Consider the following 19,464-nt stretch of genomic DNA (forward strand, 5'->3'; position numbering starts at 1 on the left):
TAACTGTGTGTTTAAAAAAGTGAAAACAATGCGGCCTGGAGTTTAGCGCATGCAGAGGTGATGTATGACGGCAGGTGCATAAGGTCGGGTTGTGGATGTGCTGTGCGCTGCTGTGAGGTGCATGTGTTCTCACACCGGGTGTGGGGAGACAGCGGGTCACTTGTGGGACTGTGTGAAATTAAAGATGTGAGCAGTCACCAACTGTGCAAATGAGGAGGTCTGACAAATAAGTAACAGAGGAAATAAAAAATAAAATGCAGCCCAGCTAGTGTGGCTCAGTGGTTGAGCATCAACCCTGCACCAAGAGGTCACCGGTTCGATTCCTGGTCAGAACACATGCCCAAGTTGTGGGCCTGATCCCCAGTGGGGGGCATGCAGGAAGCTGCCAGTCGATGTTCTCTCTCATCGATGTTTCTATCTCTCTTTCCTTCTTTCCTCTCTCTCTAAAAATAAATAAAGAAAAAATAAAATAAAATGCAATTGCAAGACTTCCAATTACCCCAAAAGGAAACTTAAAAAGAGGGGAAACAAACAATACATGAGTCGAATATAAAACATGTAGTAAAATGTAGATTTAAAAACTAGTCATATAAATAATTTTATTAAATATACATGGTTTAGATAACCCCAAATAGAATGCATAGATTGTCAGTTATTATCCAAAAAAAAGACAAGACCCAACCAAATACTGTGAATAGGAAACAGGTTTTACTATTTTAAATATAAAAATTAAAATGAGTGAAAAGCACAAGGATAGAGCAAGGTATACAGGGAGTTGTCATTGTTCATAGTAGATACAGTCTGTAAAGTTTCCATAAGCACTGAGTGAACACTGGACTACTGCACCTGTGTGAAATGTGTGTGAATCTCACATGGATTTTAATCTTCCATACTGACAACTCATCCTTGTAGATTCTATTTTCTTTATTTTACAAAAGAGAAAAGGAGGTTTGGAGGTTATGTGATGTGCCTGAGGCCACCCCACTGACAGGTGACAGAGTTGAGACCCCAGCCCAGCCACCGCCCCAGGGCTGGAGCCCCTTGCACTGCCTGCCTTCCTGCTCTGGCTCTGTCCCTGGGCATCTCTGAGCTGAAGTGAGAAGGAAGAGCAGCATCTTGGCACCTCAGCTGGGAACAGCACGGAGACTTACACTGTGTGCTAACCTGCGTGTGTCTGAGAATGATTGCCCAAGCACCAGAGGCATTGATTTGGGGATTGCAACTCCATTTCAGCCAGGAAGTGAGTTTGCAAATCGGGAATCTGAATAATGAGCTAACTACTGTGCTAACACTGCTCAGAAGCAACCTGGTCTAGGTATATCGATAACAGACAGAGCAGAATGAGAACACAGAATATTATTACTAATAAAAAGGCAATTTTTTTTTTTTTTTTTATCCTCACCCGAGGACATTTTTCCATTTTTTGTTCAGATAGAGCGGGAGGGAGAGAGAGGAAGAGAGAGAGAAACATCGATGTGAAGGGACACATTGAGTGGCTGCCACCCTCACGACCAACGAGGGTCGGGGACAAACTGCAACCGAGGTACGTGCCCTTAGTGGGAACCGAACCCGGGTCTCTCTGTACCGCAGGCCGATGCTCCAACCGCTGAGCCAAACCGGCCAGGGCTAAAAAGGCAATTTTACAAGGGCAAAAGAGTTGGTTCATCAAAGGACTATGTATTTATACCTCAAATAACAGAGCCTTAATATATACAAGCAATTACTGATCGAGCTGTAAGGAGATAGAAATAGATAAATCTACAACTGCAGTCAGAGATTGCAATACTGCTTTCGATAATTGATACAAGTGGAATGTTGGCAAGAATATGGAACATTAGAACAACACTGTAACCAACGTGACTAAGTTAACATTCATGGAATACTCCACCAAACAACAGCAATATACCCATTTTTTTCAGGTGCATACATTCCCCGAGATACGCCATGTGCTGGGCCATAATATTTGATATGCCATATGCTGGGCCATAATATTCTTACATTAAAAAAATTTTAAGTCACTCAAACTATATTTTCTGATCACAGTAGAGTTAAATTAGAAATCAGTAACACAGAGATATCTCCAAATATTTGAAAACTAAGTGGCATACTTCAAAATTACCCAGAGATCAAAAGGAAATAAAAAATAGTATTAGAAAGCATTTTGAACTGAATGAAAATAAAAACACAACCTGCCAAAATTTGGAAATTTATAACACTACCCACTCATATTAGACAAAGAAAAGTCTCAAACCAATTACCTCAATTTCACTTTAAGAAACTAGAATCAAAAAAACAAAGAAAATATCTTTATGCCAATAAACTCAACTAATTAGACAAATGGATAAGTTTACTTACATACACAAATTGGTAAACTTAAAAGAAGTTAATAATCTGGTAAGCCTATACTTACTATAAAAATTGAATTAATTAAAAACCGTCCCCAGAGAAAACTCTAGGCCTAAGTGGCATTGTCGATGAAATATAGCTAACGGCTGAGGAAGAAATTTTAACAATTCTTTGGAAATTCTTCCAGAAAATTGAGAAAATAAAGAAAATTCTTTCTGTGAGTCCAGCATTACCCTCACACAAAAACCAGACAAAGACCTTAAAAAACCCTGCTATAGACCAATATTACTCATAAACATAAATATAAAAATTCTAAACAAAATTTTAACAAATACAGCAATAAATAAAAAGGATAACAATACATCATGACCAAGTAGGGTTTGTCCCAAGAATTCAAGGTTTAATTAACATTTTACAATCAGTGTAATTGACTGTATTAACAAACTAAAAAAAGAAAAATGACGTAGTCAATTGAATAGATGTGGGGAGAGATATTTTGACAAAATTCATTATTCATTCTTTGTTTTTTTGGTACATGCCCGTAGTGGGAACCGAACCCGGGACTCTCTGGTCCACAGGCCGATGCTCCAACCGCTGAGCCAAACCGGCCAGGGCCATCCTTCATTCTTAATAAAAACTCTCAGAAAATAAGAAAATAAAAATGAACTTCGTCACCTGATGAAGGGCGTCTATGAAAACCCACAGCTGACATTAAACTTAGGGGCGAGGAACTAAAAACTTTCCCCTGAGATCAGGATCAAAACAAGGGTGCCCCATCCTGCCATTTCTGTCCAGTATTGTATTATAAGTTCTGACCAGCGAAGTGAGTCCAGGGAAAGAAAGAAAAGGCATCTAGATTGGAAAGGAGGGAGTTAACCTATCTCAATTGCAGAGCACACATTTGCTTATGGGCAATCCTAAGGAACACACACACACACACACACACACCTTTTTTTTTTTTTAGAGGTAATAAATGAGTTCAGCAAGGTTGCAGGGTACAAGATTAATATACAAAAATCAAGTATATTTTTACATACTAGTCATGAATAATTGAAAATTGATGTTAGTAAAATAATGATACCAATTTTCATAGCATCAAAAATATAAATCACTTAGGGACAAATACTGACAAAAGATGAGGAAGACCTCCACACCAAAAGCTATAAAATATTGCTAAGAGAAGTTGAAAAATACTGACTTCCAGTCAAGATGGCGGCACAGGTAAACGCAGTATCGTGTCCTCCCACAACCACATCAAAGTTACAACTGAACTACAGAACAACCGTCATTCAAAGCCTCCTGACACCGAGCTGAATGGGAGTCCTACAGCTACGGAATTAAAGCAGCAGCCGCATCGAGACTGGTAGGAGGGCAGAAGCCAACGGGCTGGTCCCACACTGACGTGTGGCGGATAAAAATCAGGAGGACACCTGGGCTGGGAAGGTCCTCCCTGAGGACTGAGGGGTCCCCGTCCCACACCAGGTGCCCCGCTCAGGGTCCCAGTGCCAGGAAGAGAATCCCCATCACTTCTGGCTGGAAAATCCAGCGGGAACTGAGGCTCAGGGAGGCTGACGCGGCTGGAGCCCCAGGCAGCTCCTTAAAGGGCCCGCGCGCGCGAATTTATCAGACTCTCTCCCTCTAAACTTGGAGGGGAGGCAGCTCGAGGGGCACCAGAGACATACAGGGAAGAACTGAGCTGTTTGGCACTGGAGCGAGGGCTGAAGAGAGGGCTTTCTCTGAGACAAACGTGCTGTCAGAGGCCTTTGTTCCTTTGGTGAGCCCTTCCCTGGGGCGGCAGACAGAAGCCATATCTGGGACTCCAGCAACCTGGCTCACACTGGTAGCCCCGCCCTGGTGACTCCCTGAGGCCCCACCCCACCCAACTTTCAGGCCCACCCAAGCTGTTGCCAGTTGCTTTACCATAGGATTGGCCTGTCTTGGATCCTGCTTCAGGTTTTCCTAAATTCTTTCAAACAAGCAGCATCTGGTCTCAGCTAGCTTCATACCTCTCATTAAGTAATACATAGAAACAAACACAGGGAGGCAGCCAAAATGAGGAGACAAAGAAATAGGTCCCAAATGAAAGAACAGAACAAAACCCCAGGAAAAGAACTAAGCAAAATGGAGATAAGCAACCTAACAGATGCTGAGTTCAAAATACTGCTTATAAGGATGCTCAGTGAACTTAGTGAGAACCTCAGCGAACTTAGTGAGGGCCTCAAGAGCATAAAAAAGGACCAGTCAGAAATGAAGGATGCACAATCAAAAATGAAGGAGGCACTAACTGAAATAAAGAATAATTTGCACAGATTCAATAGTAGAGTAGGTAAAGCCAAGAAGCAAACCATCGATTTGGAATATAAGGAAGCAAAAAACACCCAATCAGAACAGCAAAAAAAAAAAAAAGAATCCAAAAAGATGAGGCTAATGTAAGGAGCCTCTGGGACAACTTCAAGCGTGCCAACATTCGCATCTTGGGGGTGCCACAAGGAGAAGAGAGAGAACAAAAAATCGAAAATCTATTTGAAACAATAATGGCAGAAAACTTTCCTAACTTGGTGAAGGAAACAGACATACAAGTCCAGGAAGCACAGACAGTCCCAAACAAGATGAACCCCAAGAGGCCCACACCAAGACACATCATCATCAAAATGCAAAAGGTTCAAGACAAAGAGAGAATCTTAAAAGTAGCAAGAGAAAAGCAGTTAGTTACCTACAAGGGAGTTCCCATAAGACTCAGCTGATTTCTCAAAAGAAACTTTGCAGGCCAGAAGGGAGTGGCAAGAAATATTCAGAGTGATGAAAAGCAAGAACCTACAGGCAACATTACTCTATCCTGCAAATCTGTCATTTAGAATTGATGGCCATATAAAGAGTTTCCCAGACAAGAAAAAGTTAAAGGAGTTCATCACTACCAAACCATTATTATATGAAATGTTGAAGAGTCTTTTTGAAGAAAAAGACAAAATATATAAACAAACAAAATGGCAAAAATACATATCTATCAACAATTCAATCTACAAACAAAATGAACAGGCAGAACAGAAGCATTTTCATAGATACAGAGAACATTTTGTTGGTTGCCAGATGGGAGTGGGGTTGGGGGAATGGGTGAAAAAGGTGAAGGGATTAAGAAGTACAAATTCATTGCTATACTGACAAACCTCAAAGGGAAGGGGATTGGGGGGTGGGAAGAAATAAACCAAAGAACTTATATGCGTAACCAATGGACACAGACATCAGTGTGGGAAAAGGCAGAAGTGGGGCGGGAGTGGGGAGGAGGGGGTCAATGGGGGAATAAAAAAAATTTTTTTTAAAGAAAAAGAAAAATACTTAGATAGGTAGAGAGATACACTCTATTCATGCGTGAGAAGACTTAATGCTGTTAAGGTATTTATTTTCCCAAAATTGACCTATAGATTCAAGGGAATATCAATCAAGACCCAAGACCCCCACCCGACTTTTTTTTTTATCCTTACCCGAGGACTTTTTGCATTTATCTTCAGACAGAGCAGGAGGGAGACAGGGAGAAAGAGAGAGAGAAACATTGATGTGAGAGAGACACATCGACTGGCTGCCACCCACACGACCCCAGCTGTGGCTGGGGACAAACCGCAAGCGTGATACATGACCTTAGTGGGAACCGAACCCAGGTGTCTCTGGTCCGTGGGCCAATGCTTTCAACTGCTGAGCCAAACCAGCCAGGGCTCCACCCCACTTTTTAACAGAAATTGAGGGTCTGGATCTCAAATTCATGTAACTATACAAAGGACCTAGAATAGTCCAAAACAACCTTGAAAAGAGCAACAGATTTGGAAAGCCAACATTGATTTCATGACGTATTATAACACTACGGGAATCAAGTCAGTGTGATATTGTTGTAAAGATAAACAACTAGATCAGTGGACAGTTTTTCTGAAAACAGGTAGAGACGTAATTGATCTTGTCCAGACAATATCTGATGGGATGAGGGGGTGAGTCGCCACATTTCTGTGGACTGAGAATTGGATGAATGACAGTGTAGAAGAATGAGCTTATGTAGAAATACCCTGCTTTCTCTGTTCTAAACACAGAGAGTTTTGCTTGTTTGCTTTCAAAAAATTTTTAAATCATCTGTGTGGTTGTAAAGAAAGTGGAACACAAGAACAAGTGCCCTTGGGTGAAAACCAGGTGGTGCAGCTGGTTTCCAACACCTGAGGGACTCTGGGCAGGGGCCCAGGGAGGACGGGGCCACGAGACCCAGCCTCTTCCGGGGCGTGGTCTGCGCTGAGCGGCTGCCTGGGGGTGGGAGAGAGCAGGGAGCCCCAGCGCCGAGCTGAGTTTGGCTCTGTCCTGAGGCCTGGGTTGCCCCCACCCCTGGAAGACCAGAGGTCCGTCCATCCTGTTGCACCTGGTTCCGAGAGGAGGTCCAGAGGGCCGTGCAGAACGAGCCTGCCAGACCCGGAGAAGTCAGCGGGGCAGAGACTGCAGCGGCGAGACCCGCCCGCCCGGGGAGCCGCAGGCTAAGATCCGGAGCCGCGACAGGGAGCACTTAGAGGGTGGCCGGCACGCCCGAGACTTGAGAAAGCAGAGAGAGAGACCTGGAAACGTCTGATATCAGAATGTTCGAGATCCTCTAAAGGAAAGGGAAGAAGTAGCCTTCGCCCTCTAAAGAAGAAAGCAGGTGTGATGAAGGAAGATAGAAGAGGTGGACAGCTATGAATCAGAAACGGTTGGCTGTGAAAAGAACCAACCTGAGATTTTGGAAAGAGGAAAAGACTCTGTGGTGACTTCCACTCTGGCTGGACTTGGTGAAGTCCAAGGTGGAGATTGGTGGCGCCGGGGAGCCATGCCGAGGATTCGCCCACCCTAGGGAGACGCAGTGCTGAGAGCGCGGGAGACAGGTGCCCAGGGGAAGAAGCGGGAAGGAGGAGAGCCGTGCCGAGGATTCGCCCACCGTAGGGACACGCAGTGCTGAGAGCGCGGGTGCCAGGTGCCCAGGGGAAGAAGCGGGAAGGAGGAGAGCCGTGCCGAGGATTCGCCCACCGCAGGGAGACGCAGTGCTGAGAGCGCGGGTGCCAGGTGCCCAGGGGAAGAAGCGGGAAGGAGGAGAGCCCTGCTGAGGATTCGCCCACCGCAGGGAGACGCAGTGCTGAGAGCGCGGGAGACAGGTGCCCAGGGGAAGAAGCGGGAAGGAGGAGAGCCGTGCCGAGGATTCGCCCACCTCAGGGAGACGCAGTGCTGAGAGCGCGGGTGCCAGGTGCCCAGGGGAAGAAGCGGGAAGGAGGAGAGCCGTGCCGAGGATTCGCCCACCGCAGGGAGACGCAGTTGCTGGAGCGCGGGTGCCAGGAGCCAGGGGGGATTCGCCACCGGTAGGGACACGGCAGTGCTGAAGAGCGCGGGGTGCCAGGTGCCCAGGGGAAGAAGCGGGCAGAGGAGAGCCGTGTCGAGGATTCGCCCACCGCAGGGAGACGCAGTGCTGAGAGCGGAGGTGGCCAGGTGCCCAGGGGAAGAAGGCGGGAAGGAGGAGCAGAGGCCCTGCTGAGGATTTTCGCCCACCGCAGGGAGCCGCAGGGCTGAGAGCGCGCGGGTGCCAGGTGCCCAGGAAGAAGCGGGAAGGAGGAGGAGCACGTGCCGCGGATTCGACCCACCGCAGGGAGACGCAGTGCTGAGAGCGCGGGTGCCAGGTGCCCAGGGGAAGAAGCGGGAAGGAGGAGAGCCGTGCCGAGGATTCGCCCACCGCAGGGAGACGCAGTGCTGAGAGCGCGGGTGCCAGGAGCCCAGGGGAAGAAGCGGGAAGGAGGAGAGCCCGTGTTGACACTGCGTCAGGAATACCTGGTTCGAGAGCCCCGGAAAAGGAGGTACTCGCCGGGAGAAGACAGAGTATAAAAGGAGGACGGTATTTTAGGCGAAAAGACAACTTGGCTAGTACATTTCAGGGGAAGCGAATAGGGAGCCCAATGCAGGAGAGGCTGAGCCAGGGCAAGGGTGCAGAGGAGGGTGAAGGGGCCCGGGGAGCCCCGTGTCCCAGGCTGAGGGGAAGGTGCGTCTGGGTGTGGACGAGTTGAGAGACGCTGGCCTGAAGCTGTGGGAGTTCACAGTGTTTATTTCCCCCAGGAAGAGGAAATGGTGACCCATGGAGTATCAATGAGGCTGATTGAGTCGTTCATCGATTCAGTCAGCTCCTCTTTATAAAGCACCTACTGGAGGCCAGGTGGACACAGCAGTGAGGCTTATGGGTTTGGGGCTCCCGTGTGACGGAAACACGCCAAAGGTTTGAAGAGGAGAGGGAAGGAAAACCTGCAGCTGGGATAATAGCAGCATCTTCTCAGGTAGCCTGCGTCTGTCCTGCAGGGGGCGCTGGCGCTGCTGACGAGCAGATCACCAGGGGGCAGTGCTCCACGTCGGCCCGCGGTGGGCTGGAGCCTGGTGGGTGAATCCAGCGATCAGTGGAGTCCCAGATTCTTCCATCTTCCGGTGTCGTGTGTCATGCTTTTTTTTCCTTATAGAGTATTTTTTTTCCTCTGGTGGTTTAATTCTGTGAAATGTGTGGAGATGTTTTAGGTGAGATTCTTTTTTCGACTCATTCACTTATTTAAAAAATATTTAAGCATCTACTGCACACCAGCTGTTTGAAATGTTAGATTAAAAGGCAAATGGCCCTGGCCAGTTTGGCTCAGCGGTTGGAGCGTCGGCCTGCGGTACAGAGAGACCTGGGTTCGGTTCCCGGTAAGGGCGTGTACCTCGGTTGCAGTTTGTCCCCAGCCCCGGCTGGGTCGTGCAGGAGGCAGCCACTCGATGTGTCCCTTCACATCGATGTTTCTCTCTCTCTCTCTCTCTCTCTTCCTCTCTCTCCCTCCCGTTCTATCTGAACAAAAAATGTCCTCGGGTGATAAAAAAAAAAAAAAGGCAAATGCCTGCCCTCGTGAAGCTTGCGTTATGGCGGGGGGGGCAGTCAGTGCACGGGAAGGGGTGCGTCACGGACGAGGAAAAGGAGACGGGTGCCTTTGAAGGAAAGAGCACCTACCACAGGGCCAGGGCTGGGCTTGCAGGGCAGGGCTGGTGAGGACGGTCTCTCCAGGAAGGTGGCGTCCGGCTGACTGGGGCTCAGAGGGCTGCTCCCTGGGATCCGTCTGCGTGACAGGCCTGGTGGGCACCAGGCCTCCGAGGCAAGGGAGAGCCTGTATGGCAGGTGCGCTCAGAACCTTCTGGAATACCCTCTCATTTTGTAGTGGTTTCGTAAGAAGATACACAGTCAGGTGGCAGCTAGCCAGGTGGGTGGGGGGAGCTTCGAGCCCTGGGTGAGGGCCCAGGGGCAGCCTGCAGTTTCTGGGGCCCCAGCGTGACTGCCCTGCCCTGGCTGAGCTGTCACCCCAGGCAGGCTGCTGAGATGGGCGTGGGGGTCCTTCAGGCAGCGGGGGAGGCAGACAGACAGACGACCTAGACGACCTTGGGTGATTAGGCGACCTGGTGGCTTCATGGATCTGTCTTTGCCTAACCTGGTCTTTCTTTGAAACGAGGAGCCAGGTTGAGGGGACCCAAAGCCGTCCCAGACCCTGAGCAGTTTTTTAAAACCACAAGCAAGCCCTCCTGCAGCTCAGGTCCTGGAGAGCCACGGCTCCGGACAGCTGTCCGCGGAAGGGGTGGCTTCGCGGTGGGGAGCTGGGCAGGGGCTGCAGCGGGTGCTCTGTCCAGAGTGTGTCTGGGGCTGAGGCTGTTGTTTCGTTGCGTGTATATTTCCACGCTGCCGAGGCCACGCAGGCCAGTCTGGGCTGGCACATAGCGGCAGCGCGATGTCACTTTTCTCCAGCTAACGAGACAAACAGCTGGCGCTGAGCTGTGTGGCGCTGAGGGACCCGGGGTAGAGCAATGGCTGTGCCGCCTGTCTGTCCTCGGGTCAGACCCACCCTGCCCAGAGCCCACGGTCCCCCGGTTGTCTCTGTAGTTAGTAGGAGACGGTTCTTCAGAATGACTGACAAGCTACAGCGGGAACCATTTTCACATGGTGTATGTTTCACAGGACAGGTTTCTACGGGTGTTTCCCTCTGCAGTCCCAGCCTCTCCTGGCCATGGGGTCCTGCTGTGCGAAACGGGAAACTGAGGCTGCGGTGTGCATGCTCCCTGGGCTGCGGGGGTGGGGGGCATACAAGCCACTTTGTCCTGTGACAGGCGCAGCTCAGCCAGGCCAGGTGCCCCGGGTCAGAGCAGAGCCAGGCCTGCAGCAGGGCTGACCTCCCTGCAGGCTCCTCAGGGCTGTCCTCCACTCAGGGACACACCCTGGCAGGGCAGGCCGGCATCAGCCCGTCTCAGCAGGGGAGGCCGGCCTAGGGCAGGAGGAAACTGGAGACAGGCAGGAAGGGGAGCCCAGGCTGAGGGCAGGCCGTCTGCCTGTGTTCTGGGGCGCTGGGCCTCGGGCTCTCCCTGGGGCGTGTGCCCAGCCGTGCGGACGCTGAGCGGACTGCCCCGGAAGGAGCCCGTGCAGCTGTGGCAGGCTGCCAGCTAACTCTCCCCATCTCTCCAACCCTGCTCCAGCTGCCCACTCCCCTGCTCCAGCTCAGGACAGACCCACCGCCACCGTGTCGCCCCTGCGCACCCAGAGCTCCCTGTCCCGCCTGCCCACCACCAGCCTCAGGCCCCACGCCACGGTGTCCCCGCATCACCACCACCAGCCCCCAGCGCAGACCGTCCCTGGGGCCCAGGGCCCCCGGCCAGCCATCCCGCTCACCTCAGCAGCATCGGCCATCACACCTCCCAACGTCACTGCCGCCAACCTCAACGGGGAGGCCGGAGGGGGGCCCGTCAGTGGCCTGTCTACATCCAGCCCCACCCACGTGGGCTGCAAGCCAGACGAGAAGAGGAACGAGAAGGTAAGCGGCCCGTCCTGGGTGAGCCTGGCCTGGCCGGTTGGTTGTTGTCAGTCTTTGGCACCAGACACCAGAGACGTCTGTACAGGTAAGGCTGGAGGGCGGGCACAGGCCCCTGACGGATGGAGGCCAGCCCAGGAAGCAGCTGGTGTTGGAGTGAATCCGGGCAGGCTCAGGGCCCAGCTACCGCGTGTGCACATGAGAAGGGCTGTCTCCTCCCCAAGCCTGGTGAGTCCTCTGGGGGAAGGTCACTGCGACGCACTCCAGTGGCTGTGTACTACCCATGCGATGCGCTCGAGTTCTTGGCACAGCACTCCGGTGGCCGTGTACCAGGAGAGTACAAGAGGTGCACAAATCCACCTCTGTGCGTGTGAGCGGCACCCACGGCCCGCGCTCATCTCCCTGTGCGGTGCCTGCCCAGTCTCCCGCACGACCGCTTCGAGGAGCCAGAGGAGGACTGCAGCCTGGTAGGTGGTGGGGACGCATTTCAGCTGTTCTTTCGACTGCCAAGGAGGAGGCCTTTTTCACCAGACAGGTCCCGTCCAGTGAGCGGCGTCTGTTCCCAGGATGGCAGTCCAGATTGCTAAGTCGGTGCTGCCCAGTCTAACTCAGGACGCATGTCTGGTAGCCTTCGGCCTCGGCTGGGATGAGGGGAGAAAGCTGGAGTCAAAATTACTTCAATCGTGCGTGAATCTTGAATTTGGAGGAAGAGGGGTGCCGACTGATTGATTAGCACAGAGGAGGGTCCGGGGCTTGGCCGCCGGGTGTAGATCAGGGCTCTTCCGCTGACCAGCTCTGCGACTTGGGCAGCCTCCTTTGCCATCCTGTGTCTGTTTCTTCATCTGTAAAATGGGGATGATAGTGTCTACCATCCCGAGTTTGGGGGATGGTTAATGTCCCCATTGGTTAATGTCATACATGCTTAGCATCGTATTTGGAACCAAAATATTAGAAATCATCATTAATATTGATAGTTCTTTGAAGGCCAGATCCCACAAAAATGATATAATATATACAGACGTAAACATTATATCCTCCATGCTTCTAACAAAAGATTAAAAGGGGCTCTGGCTGGTTTGCCTCAGCGGTTAGAGCGTCGGCCTGTGGTCCAGAGAGACCCGGGTTCGGTTCCCGCTAAGGGCATGTACCTCGGTTGCAGTTTGTCCCCGGCCCTGGTTGGGTCATGTGGGTGGCAGCCACTCGATGTGTCCCTTTCACATCGATGTTTCTCTCTCTCTCTCTCCCTCCCACTCTATCTGAACAAAAAAAATGGAAAAATGTCCTCGGGTAAGGATAAAAAATAAAATAAAATAAAAAAATTAAAAGGGGATTGATTTTACAGTTAGGAAAAAAAGACACAATGTTGCCAAATTGAGAGATGTAGGCTACTCGGCGGGCACATGGCTCGGACTGTGCAGCTTGGTCGCCCTCAGCCGTGCCGCTCTTTCCTGGCTCCCTTGTCTCCACCTCCGCCGAGAAACACCGAGTAGAAGGTGTTTTTATGTATTAGCTTCGTATCTGACCTTTGGTCAAGAAAACTATTTTAGTCAGAAGTTGGGTTTCAACTGCAAAGAATTGAACCAACATTCATTTTAAAAATAGTATTGAACTCTAGAAAAGGCAAAGAATTTAGCTATGAAGCCCTGTAACAGCGGAGGGGTCCCGCGACCCTCCCCAGGACAAAGCTTACGTGGCTAAGCAGAGTTGCTGAGGGGTTTTATTCTCTACTGACACAGTGCTCCTGGACACCAGAGGTGGACGTGACACGAGGCTGGGGACGTGGGCAGTGGGCGTTCGAGTGGCACCGGCGTGGCCCTGAGCCACTGGGCACACTTGCTTCCCACATCATCAGGTTTGGATTCTGTTCTGCAAAATTCCATCACCGTCACCACCTTCTTTTGCACTGACTCATGCTCATAACGCCTGGGATGTTGGTTTCCAGCCTTCCCCGTCCAGAAGCTCTCAGCCAATGGAGTCACTTCAGAGAAACATGTACACACCCCATGAATCAGCCAGAGCGGAGCCTGCAGGCTGGGCGGCTGCCCTTCCCAGGAGGCAAGCGCGTGAGCGTGGTCGAGAACCGTGTGCTGCCCGTCACCGCTGGAGGAGGCCCGGAAGGAGCAGGTGTCGCTGGGTGCACCCTGCTCGCGAGCCCCCGGGCGGGGCGTGGGCGTGGGCGGGTCAGCCTCGCTCCCTCCGGGGAGGGCCAGGCTTCCCTCGCTCCCTGGTGTTCACGTGCTTAGTGATTCCCTCCGGGTCATGACTTAGTACATTACAGGACACATTTCCAAGTCGCAGAGTCAAGTTAATCTTTTGGAGAATTCACACTCTGTCCATTACCTCAAGTAGAACTAATGGTCAGTGCCAGGAAGGTGTTCCGGCTTGAGGATCTCTGTCCGACCAGCAGTGGTGGCGAGACGTCTGTCCCTCCCGCCGCAGCTGAGGATAAACGCCGTGGGACTCTTGTTTTCTTCCTTTCGCGTTCTGTCCCCTTAGACGCTCCTGCGGTGGGTTTGGTGTTAAAATGGGGATAATGTGCTCTGATAACTACTGAGAAGCGCGTCACTGTGTGGGTCGGCGTCCGCTCGGGTTCCCAGAGGCCCAGGACCAGGTGGAGACACAGACATAAACGGCACTTACGGACTCGCGCGAGGGCGACGGAGGCTGGCGAGCGGACATCCGCGGGGCAGGCGAGTCGGGAGACGCAGGGTGCTCTTGAGGCCTGGGACAGACGCAGGAGGCCCACCGCGGTTCCGAGGCTCACGCTCCATGTGGTCTTAAAGCACCAGCCGTGGAACGTGGGCACCTCCTCAGGAGTGTCTGACTGATGTCTGCAGACCGCGGGCATGGAGCCTCGCCGAGCTGACACGGAATTAGTCATCCACACCCCGGCCAGTTGGGCTCAGCGGTTAGAGTGTCGGCTCGCGGACCAGAGAGACCCGGGTTCGGTTCCCACTAAGGGCACGTGCCTCAGTTGCAGTTTGTCCCCAACCCATGTTGGGGTCCTGTGAGCGGCGGCCAGTCGATGTATCTCTCTCACATTGATGTGTATCTCTCTCTTCCTCCCTCTCGCCCTCCCGCTCTATCTGAAGATAGGTACAAAAATGTGCTTGGGTGAGGATAAAAAGAAAAAACAGCACAGTCCAACCCTTGTCAGGCTGGCATCGTACCCGTCTCTGTAAACCCCCTGGGTCCCCGAAGGAGGACAGCAGGGAAGCCTAGGGCCGCAGCGGCCGGAGCCCGGCGGAGATGCCAGCCGTCTCCCAGGAGAGCAGCCTCGTTGTCAGGCGGTCCCCGCTCTTCCTTGACGTCCTGTGAAGCCAGGGACGTGAGGGGGTAAGAGAACGAGGAAAACACAGACATTTGTACATGTGATACGTGCACACAGACATTCATAACGAAGTAAGGACGAAGCAGCACTGCAGTCACAGTTCTTGTCTCTGTAACTGGTGTCCCTGGTGGCCTCGCTCTGGAGCTCGGTCCGCAGTCCCTCCGCCTTCCCCAGCGCCCGCGGGTCACACTTCGTAGCGGTCGGCTAGCCCAGCACTCACTCCTGCGGGGTCGAGGCCTGCGTCCCTGTTGCCTGAGTTGGGTTGTCGTGGTGTTAACGTTCACCGAGGGCTTGCGGATGCGGAGGGGTGCTGAGGGCTGGCCTGGGCCCCGAGGTGCTGCTCCCACCTCCGGGGGCACTTACCACAGAAGCACTTCCTCTGCCTGCGGTTGAGGGTCCAGGGGGCCCAGCAGTACTGACTTTCAGTTCAAGGGCATTGTCTTCAGTCTCCGGGCAGCAGCATTTGTTCTTTGGAATGAACACATGTACATTAGCAGAGCCTAAGGTTTTGCATAAAATTTTGCAGTTGAGCCCTGGCTGGTTTGGCTCAGCGGTTAGAGCGTCGGCCCGAGGACCAAAGAGTTGTAGGTTCGATTCTGGTCAAGGGCATGTACCTCGGCTGCAGTTCAATCCCGGCCCTGGTGGGGGTCGTGCAGGAGGCAACCAGTGGATGTGTGTCTCTCACATCGATGTCTGTCTCTCCCTCCCTCCCACTTCAGCTGAAGATAAAAGGAAAAATATCCTCGGGTGAGGATTAAGAAAAAGTTGCGGTTGGGGCACGAGGGGTAGCAGTGCAGGATGCCATTGTTTCTGTTCACCCCCCGATTCCTGGACTGTGACTCTGGCTAGGAGAGAGGGGACCATCCATTGTGGGCTGGTTCACAGCCTGAGCAGCCTCCGGAGAGCCGGCCCCACCCCGCAAGGTGCGGCGGCCCAGCAGCACCGCGAACGCCTCTTTATTGGCCAGTCCCCCAAGCCAGCCGCTCCAGGGCGGTAGGGACCACGGTAAGACCAGTACGGCCCATGAGCAGGGGCCATCCATTCGCTGCTCTGCCCTGCAGTGAGCCCCGGTCGGAAGCAGGTCCCTGGGGGTGCCGCCTTGGTGCGCCCGTCATCGTGTGGGTCCGTGGAGAGCAGTTCTGGCGGAAACCCCGCATGCAGGGAAGGCGGAGCACGTTCAGTGTCTGGTCCAGGGGACACAGTGCTGCCCTTTCATGGTGCAGTTTGCTCTCAGCTGGGAAGGCCGGAGACGTCTTCAGTGCCTCCTGGCGTGTGTCCACCCTGTAGCCCAGTTACAGTTCAGTTCCCAGGGATCCTGATCACCTTCCCTTCACCGGAACTCACACCGGTGCACATGGATGACAGACCGATCGGACCCGTGAGCACTGGCGTACTGGACACCAGCCTGTGTGTGTCCGACAGTGAAAAATAGATCCACCAAAAGTTCAGGGCCTTCCGCTCCAGTGCCGTTTCTGGGGGTCCACTGTTTCGGGGCACGCTGAGATAACCCTTCTGAGGGGAGCTTGTTGCACCTGGCTCGGCCCACAACCAAAAAGGAGACACGGCACCCAGGGGCCTCTTGATTTTGCAGGCCACATGGGGTGCTGGATGAGGGCGTGGTGGGCTCCCCACCTCTCTGACCCCTCCAGGGTGGCGCGGAGGGGTGGTCCTGGTTTACGTGTGGCCTTGACCCCCGAAACAACCTTCACACCCCTCCGGGGGCCCTTGAGGGTTCTGCCGGCGGCTGAGTCGTCTCGTCCCGTCCTGTGTTCTGGCTGCTCAGGTGGAAAACACGGGACGGGTTCCAGGGCCGACTGAACTTACTGTGAGAAGCGCCGGAGCTGAAACGCGGTTGATCACCCACGTCCGTGAGCCCGTGGACGGGCAGGTCATGGTGACGGTCGGTCTCCTGGTGCCCGATCGATGGTCGGCAGTGAAGCTGGGTCCTTCCTCAGAAGGGCCTGGCTGCTCCCCACTGAAGGCTTCCGGGCTTGTCAGCTGTAAGTCCGGCCCTGGCTGTTTTGCTCAGTGGTTAGAGCGTCAGCCCGCACACCAGAGAGTCCTGGGTTCGGTTCCCACTAAGGGCACATACCTCGGTTACAGTTCGTCCCCGGCCCCGGTTGGGGTCGTGTGGGTGGCAGCCAATTGATGTGTCTCTCTTTCTCTTCCCCCCTCTCTCCCTCCCACTGTATCTGAAGATAAGTGCAAAAACGCCCTCGGGTGAGGATTAAATAAATAAATAGAGAGTCTGGGGATTCGTTGACAGGCTGTGACTGTTTCAGTGGGTCTAGTTAGACGTCTGTTCACTGGACCTGGAGCTCTCCTGCTTGTACAGATCAAGCTAGAACTGAGTAGACCGCCCGCCACGTGTAGGGACACCCCGACCCTTCACCCAGCGCCACAGGTCTGCGCGGGGCGGCCGTTCTGCAGGACGGTCGGACTCTGCTGCCCGCATGGTGACCAGGATCCAGTTACTCCCGTGACGTCCAGCCGCAGGTCTCGCTGTGAGGTCTGCACACAGACAGGAGGGGCCGCAGACCCTTCTCCAAGGTGCTCCTCGGAGAGCGTGTCCTCCGGAGCCCTGGGGTGGGGACGCTGTCCCTTCACAGCGCAGGGTCCCTCAGGGCCACCTTCCCCCGCAGCACACCAAGTAGGTCTGCATTTCAGCCTCATGTACTGGGTGTCGCCCTTTGGTCCATTTGCAGCCAGCCTGCCAGATTACCTGTTAGAGCCTCCTCCAACCCCTGGGCCACAACACGAAATTCAGAATCCCTGGCCAAGAAAACTATTTTAGTCAGAAGTTGGGTTTCAACTGCAAAGAATTGAACCAACATTCATTTTAAAAATAGTATTGAACTCTAGAAAAGGCAAAGAATTTAGCTATGAAGCCCTGTAACAGCGGAGGGGTCCCGCGACCCTCCCCAGGACAAAGCTTACGTGGCTAAGCAGAGTTGCTGAGGGGTTTTATTCTCTACTGACACAGTGCTCCTGGACACCAGAGGTGGACGTGGCACGTGGCTGGAGACGTGGCAGTGGGCGTTCGAGTGGCACCGGCGTGGCCCTGAGCCACTGGGCACACTTGCTTCCCATGTCGTCAAGTTTGGATTCTGTTCTGCAAAATTCCATCACCGTCACCACCTTCTTTTGTAGTGACTCATGCTCATAACGCCTGGGAGTGGCCGAGTCACCATGGGGCTGAATGCCCAGCCCCATGGCCTGTCCACTATTAACGTGAGGTCACTCACTGGGAAAGAATGGAATCCTGACAACTGGAATGGGACATATGGTTAGATTCTGATGAAGCTGGGGACATGGAACCCCTAAATCCTGCCCAGTCTTCTTAGCAGCCCTGGCACCCTTGTGGGGGAGGTGGCCCTTGTTTGCCTGAGGGACCAGTGCCTGAGGACCCCCTCCACCATGACTCCGCTGCTGGACCTATGATTGGGCTCAAGTCTGAGCGTGCCCCCGGGCGAGGCACCGATGCCCTCTGAGGACGTGTGTCATACGACAGTGGAACCGGTGACTTCTCCAATCTACACAAAAACGAACCTGGGCATACGCACGGGAACGGACAATGGGGTAACGGTGGGAGGAACAGAAATCACTGACTGAGAATGGACGACGCCAGAGACTTCATTCTCCCAGTGATAATACATTGAAGTTCATCTTCCTCACAGAATTCTTTTCTTTCATTATTTGAATGCTTTGCCTCTCAATTGTATATATTTCCAGTATTTCTGAAAACTTTTTCACAGAAATCAGTAGGGATGTTCTTTCATTTTTCCATACCACATTTGTTTATCAAAAATGCAGTGTGTGCATGTGTATATTTGTATGTGTGCAACTGTATGTGTATGTTTGTATGTATGTGTGTGTAGACATATATGTATATGTGCAAATGTGTGTATGATGTGTTACAAGTATGTGCGTAACTGTATGCATATGTATGTGTGTAGGCATGTATTATGTATATGTGCGAATGTATGTATGATGTGTGTATGAGTCTGTGTAACTGTATGTGTATGTATGTATAGATGTGTATGTGTGTAGGATATGTGTGTTTGTGTGTATGTATGTGTGAGTGTGTGTATGTATGTATGTATGTGTATGCATGCATGTATAGGTGCATGTGTGTATGCTTGTCTGTCTATGTGAGTGTGTGTATGTGTATGCATGTATGTGTGTATGTGTGTGCATGTATATGTGTGAATGTGTGTATGTGTGTGAGTGCATGCATGTGTGCATACATGTGTTTGCATTTATGTGTCTGTATGAGTATATGTGTGTATTGTATGTGTGTGCATGTGTGTGCATATATGTGTTTGCATATGTTTAAATGTGTGGTGTATATGCATGGGTGCATGTGTGTATTTGTGTGTGTGTGTGTGCATATATGTGTGTGTGTTTTTGTATGTGTTTAAATGTGTGGTGTGTGTGTGCATGTGACAGCAGACAGATGTGGCTCTCCGCAGTTGTCAGGCATAATGTATTATTTCATGTGGTCCCCACAATAACCTCTATGTTAGGTATTATTGTCATCCCCAATTCCACAGATAAGGAAACTGAGGCATGGGAATTGGAGCCATGTACTCACGGGCACGTGCCTGATAAATAGTGGAAGGCAGATGAGAACCCAGGCCCCCCGCCCCTGCCCCACCACAGCATGGCATCCCCTCTCTCCCCCTGGTCATCCAAGGTCTTCGTCTGCTCTGTGGGCCTCAGAGGAGCATCGCGGCCCCTGTGGGGTCATTGCCCGGCGCACCCAACAAGCTCTCACTCACCCTCCTTCCCTCCACCTGCCAGCGGTTGGCCGCCCTGCAGTGGCCTTTGAGGCGCCCACCCAGGCACCGGGATTTTGGCCTCGCCTACCACGTGGACTGACCACACCACGGGACCGTGCTCCAGAAGCCGCTGTGCCAGGCCCCCAGGCTCAGTGCCTGGAGT

General features: G+C 52.4%; 1 protein-coding gene across 1 annotated transcript in view; it reads left to right on the forward strand.

Annotated features, from left to right (window-relative positions):
* The window catches only part of SH3RF3 (SH3 domain containing ring finger 3), a 362,137-nt gene that overhangs the window by 307,745 nt on the left and 34,928 nt on the right, over positions 1-19,464 (forward strand). Inside the window, exon 8 of the mRNA XM_036257011.1 lies at positions 10,858-11,192. Coding sequence (XP_036112904.1) covers positions 10,858-11,192 — 335 coding nt within the window. The remainder of the gene's footprint in view (positions 1-10,857; positions 11,193-19,464) is intronic.

This window comes from Molossus molossus, unplaced genomic scaffold (genome assembly GCF_014108415.1).
Source record: "Molossus molossus isolate mMolMol1 unplaced genomic scaffold, mMolMol1.p scaffold_m16_p_12, whole genome shotgun sequence".
Lineage (NCBI taxonomy): Eukaryota > Metazoa > Chordata > Mammalia > Chiroptera > Molossidae > Molossus > Molossus molossus.